General features: G+C 40.2%; 1 protein-coding gene across 1 annotated transcript; it reads right to left on the reverse strand.

Moving 5' to 3' along the window:
- Positions 1–295: 295 nt before the first annotated feature.
- LOC306648474 (ATP-dependent RNA helicase DDX55-like) lies at positions 296–2,231 on the reverse strand (the record flags this gene model as incomplete). Its single annotated transcript, XM_079118676.1, is given in 2 exon segments — positions 296–1,300; positions 1,302–2,231. Coding segments are annotated over 2 exon segments (1,395 nt in total), but the record flags the coding sequence as incomplete, so codon positions are not given.
- Positions 2,232–5,977: the final 3,746 nt, after the last annotated feature.

Consider the following 5,977-nt stretch of genomic DNA (forward strand, 5'->3'; position numbering starts at 1 on the left):
CTTATTGTAAAGCTATGGTAATCAAGATAGTATGGTTTAGTGAAAGAACAAACAAGTAGATCAAGGGCATAGAATAGAGAAAGGAGAAACAGACCCACATAATTGTAGTCAACTGATCTTTGATAAAGGAGCAAAACGGATACAGTATTATGTTTTTTTTTTTTTCAGCTTTTAAAAAATATATTTGGCAACAAACTCAGCATCTTTTCAAATAAATTGTATGAAAGATTTTGATACAGAGTTGCTTCACTACTGCAGGCTGACCTTAGGCCCCACACGAGTCACGGCAGAGACGTCATCAGCCATAGCCCCACGAAGGCACCGGCTGAGGATACACTCGAAATATTCAACAGAAGACGGAAACCATCAATAACTCATCCCCAGAATGATGTGTTTCCTGGTCTCCAGATGTTCACCAGTGAAACAGCACTGGAGACTTGAAGACCCCTGGTACACTCCCCACCTCTGCAGGTGCTCTGTGCAGGGCAGAGGATTAGTGAAGTCCAGGGGCTACAGGCACCCAGGAGGGTCACTGCCTGGAAATACTTAGGAACTTTGAAAAGCCTACAGTAAGTATGCTTTGGCATACAAAATAACTTCAGGAAAAAGCGCTTTAGTTACAGGTGACTCACCAAAATAAACACTAACATCTGTTATTTACACTCAGATTGTCTTCTTGGACTTCAAGTCTGGTATGCTCTTAGGGAGGAATTCCAGGTGTGAAGTCCCTGCCTTGCCTCCCAGTTGACAGAACAGCTTCCAGGACGCTCCTGTGTCCCGAGTGTGGGGCCAGCTGTGCCCACCTGTGCTTCACCAGAGGCACTGGAATCAGCAGTCAGTCATCATCCAAATCTGAGATCCCCAGATCTGCTGTTGTGGCTCTTCTGCCACTTGTCAACAAGCCCTTCTCAAATTCTTCTTCAGTAATTTTGCCTTTCTTAAACTTTTTCAAGAGCCTTGTGTCATTAAGAAGTTCCTCCATGTCCTCATCTTCAATATCAGAACCCTCTTCCCTTTTCCTTTTTTCATTCATCTTTTTCTTCCTTTCCTTTTTGGCCTTCTGCTTCAACCAAGCTTTATTTTTAATGAATTTTCTTCTTCCTTCATTTTCCGTTTTCTCTTTTCTTTGTTGCTCCAGTAGTTTCTGCCTCTGCTTTTCTCTAGCCTTATCTTTAAATGGAATCGTGTCGGTATTAACATCCACAGGCACAAAATCCGGAAACTGTTTTCCTCTGAGTTCTGGCATCCTGGGCATCCTCAGCAGGGCGAAACCTCGAGCAAGACTAGCAAAATCAAGATCTCTGCAAAGTGCGGAACTCCATGAAGATCTTATTGCGCTTGTTCTTCATCTTCCCGTGAATGCACATTATCTTCACGCTCCTCACCAGGACCTCCAGAGCCTTCCCATAGTACTCCACACAGGCGCAGGTGCTGAAGAAGACTAGGTGTTTTTCCTGTTTATGATTTCGAAGAAAATGTACCAGCTGATTAAATTTCTCATCTGCCTTACACACCATGTAGTAGTTCTCCAGGCGGGAGGGGGTCTTCTGGGTGCTGTTGGCCGCCACACCCTTCTCCTTCACCGAGATGCGGACGGGGTTCTGGAGGCCTGCTCTCACCAAGTTCTCCACCTCCTGCGTCTGTGTGGCAGAGAAAAGGCCTGTTCTTCTCTGCTTTGGCAAAAACTCCAGAATGGTGTTTACGCTTGCTTCAAACCCCATGTCCAGAAGTCTGTCTGCCTCGTCCAGCACCAGGACCTCCAGGGACCTCACACAGCTGGCCAGGTCCAAGCCCTCATCCTTCCTCCGGAACATGTCCTCCAGGCGGCCTGGGGTCGCCACAATGATATTTCCACCTTGTCGCCTGAACCTCTTGACATCTTCTCCAGGGTTCCTGCCTCCAATCCAAAGAATCTGGCTGAATTGTGGGAAGTGCTTCGTGAAATGCGAAAGGACCTCATCAATCTGAATGGCCAGCTCTCGAGTGGGGGTGATGATTATGGCTCCCACCTGACTCCTTTTTAATTTCTCTTCCCTTCTCAGAAGAATTTCCAGGATGGGGATGACAAAGGCCAGTGTTTTGCCACTACCTGTGACCGCTTCTGCAGCAACATCTTTGTTTTTCATGAACAGAGGGATGGTTGCTGACTGCACCGGCGTCATGCATGGGAAGCCCAGCTCCCGCAGCGCGCCCAGTACCCGTGGGTGCAGCCGCATGGGCAGCGAGTCCCCCAGTATTGTGTTTTCAACAAGTTATGCTGGAACATCCATACACGGAAAAAGGAATCTGGACATAGACCTTATACCCTTCACAAAAATTAATTCTAAATGGGTTTCAGACCTAAAGGTAAAGCACAGAATTGTAGAACTTCTGGAAAATAACATAGGAGAAAATCTAGTTGGGTATGACAATGACTCTTTAGATATGACATCAAAGGCATGATCCAAGAAAGTAAAAATTGATAGCTGGTCTTTAATAAAATTAAAAACATTGGCTATGTGAAAGACAATGTCAAGAGAAGGAAAAGACGAGCCACTGACTTGGAGAAAATATTTTCAAAAGACCCATCGGATCAAAGACTGTTAGCCAAAATATACAAAGGACCATTGAAATTCAATAATAGGAAAGTGAACAATTTGGATAAAAAATGGACAAAAGACCTGAGCAGACACAACTCACTAGAGAATATATATAGATGACAAGTAAACACATGAAAAGTTATATAATGGCATATGTTATTACTGAATTGCAGTATATACCCACTTAGGAAGACAATTTGACAGTTTCTTACACACTAAACATATTTTTACCATGAGCCAGCAATCACATTCCTTGGTATTTACCCAAAGGAGTTGAAAATGTATGTCCAAATAAAAATTTGCACATGAATGTTTATAGCAGCTTTATTCAAAATTGCCAAAATTTGGAAGCAACCAAGATGTCCTTCAGTAGGTGAATAAATAAACTGCGGTACATGAAATATTATTCAGTGCTAAAAAGAAATGAGTGGGCTGGGGATATGACTCAGTTGGTAGAGTGCCTGTCTTGCAAGCACAATGCCCTGGGTTTAATCCCCAGCACTACAAAAAAAAAAAAAAAAAAAAAAAAAAAAAAAAAAAAAAAAAAAGGAGCTATGAAAAACATGGAGGAAACTTAAATGCATATTACAAGTAAAGAAAACCAGTTTCAAAAGATACGTGCTATATGGTTCCATTACATTATATTTTGGAAAATGAAAAACTACAGAGTCAGTAAAAAGATAAGTGGTTGCCAGGAATTGGGGGAGGGAGAGACAAATAGGCAGGGCACAGTGAATTTTTAGGGCAGTGAAACTAATCAGTGTGATACAATAGTGAGTGTCCATTACATGTTGGTATAAACTCACAGAATGTACACCAAGAGTGAGCCTTGAGGTAAATTTGAACTTTGAATGATGACTTTGTGTCAATGCAGGTTTATTGATTAAGACAAATGTGCTGTGGGATTAGGACTGTGGTGTGGGAAAGTCAGCGGCAGAGATTGTACTTGGGTAAAGACGGGTTATCTGGGAACTCTGTACTTTCAATTTTGTTGCAAACCTAAAACTGCTTTGAAAGATAAGGTTTATTAGTTTTAAAAGGAAGATGCCTTAGATGAATATTTATTAATACTAAAAGTTGTTTGTAATCTTACATAAAAAATTATAAACCACTTACTGTTATAAACATATTTATAAATGTGTATGTTTATATGAGAACAGTGTGGAACAGATAATAACACTTTTCTATGTATACTCACTTAATCCTTTTAATAAAACTATAATGTAGGCATGTTATTACCAATGTAACCCACTTTTTATTAAAATGCATAAAAATGGGTCTTGAAAAGTATGAAACAATTCTTGGAATTACTGAAATAATTCCTTGAAGGATCTGAAAGGATTATGTTTGACCAATTTTTCTTTTCTTTTATTCATCTGTAGTTTATGATTTCTCCATAGTGAACATATATTGATATTTCTTAAGAAAAAAGTAATTCTTAAAAATTTTACTTTATTTATATTAGATTTTTCAGTAGTTAGCCCAAGAGCTGGGCATGGTGGTGCACGCCTGTAATCCCAGCAGCTCGGGAGGCTGAGGTAGGAAGATCGTGAGTTCAAAGTCAGCCTCAGCAACAATGAGGCACTAAGCAACTCAGTGAGACCCTGTCTCTAAAGAAAATACAAAAAAAGGGGGGTTCTGGGGAGGTGGCTCAGTAGTTGAGTGCCCCTGAGTTCAATCCCAGTACCAAAAAAAAAAAAAAAGTTAGTTCAAATTGCACTTAAGTGTTTAGAATGAAAAGTGAATATTCCTCTACAATTGTCCCCAGTCTCTTTACTTCCTCTAAAGAAAGCCAATGGAAGTGGTTTCCTGTGAATCTTATCAGAAATTGTCTCTATTTATAAGCTTTTGTATATATGAATCCCCTCTCTTCCTCCCCGCAAATGACAGCATCCTACATACAGTTCTTCACTTTTTTAAAATTTAGTTGCACATCTTAGAGTTTGTTCTAAATCCATACATATCAAGTAGCCTCGTTGGTTTTAATGGCTGAAAAATATGTTTTTGTGTGAATGCACCATGATTTATTCAATGCCTCCCCAATAACGAGTATTTAGGATGCTTTCTAGTCTTTTGCTACGAAGACACTGATGTTACAATAAATATCCATCTACACACTACTTTCTGCATATATACAAGAATATCACGGTATAAATTTCTTGAAATGAAAGCTCTAGGTCAGAAGGAAAATGCATTAATTTTATTTTGTGTATTTTCCAAATCATCCTCAAAAATTTTGTGCCAATTGACACTTTCAGCAAAATGGTTGAGCACCTCTGTCCATAATGTGTAGCTATGAAAGGTAGCCAAGTGTCTAAGTATTCCTTTCTCCTCTCCCAACAAGGTGCTGTCCAATATTACTTTAAATAAGAGTGAAAAAGAATAGTGAGCATTCGTGTTAGATTTGATCTGGCATTTATGTTGGGGTTACCAGAAGATATTGAGATTGGTTTGAAAATAGGTTCGGAACCAATTGTTTTCAAAGGAAACTGAGAAATCCCCTTATGCATTGCTGGAGGGCTTTGCAGAGATATAACTTATTTTCTTGTTTATTTCTTTCTTCTTCCTCCTCCTCCTTCTCCTCCTCCTCCTCCTCCTCCTTTTTTGCAGTGGTGGAGATTGTACCCAAGTACTTGGGCTTGTTAGGCAAGTACTCTGCCATTGAACTACATCTCCAGTCCTGCAGAGATGCAGTTTAAATGAATGTTGAGATAGATTGCTTGTTGTGAGTTTCAGAAAAAGTTATATGCTAAGTTTTGACAATTGTGTGTCTTTTGGCCAGGGCTCATGTATTTTACCAACTGTTGTGGTTTGGATGTGAGATATCCCTTCAAAACTCCTGTATTCATGCAGGAATATTCAGAGCCGAAATGATTAAATTGCAAGAACTGTGACCTAATGAGTCCATCTTAATTCGAATGGACTAAGTGGATGGTAACTATAGGCAGGTGGGGGATGGCTGGAGAAGTAAGTTACTGGGGGCATGATATTGGGATTTATATTTTATCCCTAGATCCTCCCCTCCCCCACCCCTGACATGAGCTGAGCAACTTTCTTTCCTTGTCATGCCCCTCTGCCATGCATGGTGCTCTGTTTCACCTCAGTCCCACGGCAATGGAGTTGGTTGATCATGGACTCAACCTCTCAGATCATGAGCTCAAAATAATTTTTTCCTTCTCTAAATTGTTCTAGTCAGGTATTTTGGTCACAGCCCTGAAAACCTAACTAACACGCCAAATCTTCCTAGAATCTTCCCTTGATGAAAAGAAGTTGGTGAGAACCACCCTTTCACTGCTTTAAAAAAAAAAAAATTTTTATTGTTGATGAATCTTTATTTTGTTTATTTTTATGTGGTGCTGAGGATTGAACCCAGTGCCTCACACATGCTAGGCAAGTGT

This window comes from Sciurus vulgaris (genome assembly GCF_902686455.1).
Source record: "Sciurus vulgaris genome assembly, chromosome: 17".
Lineage (NCBI taxonomy): Eukaryota > Metazoa > Chordata > Mammalia > Rodentia > Sciuridae > Sciurus > Sciurus vulgaris.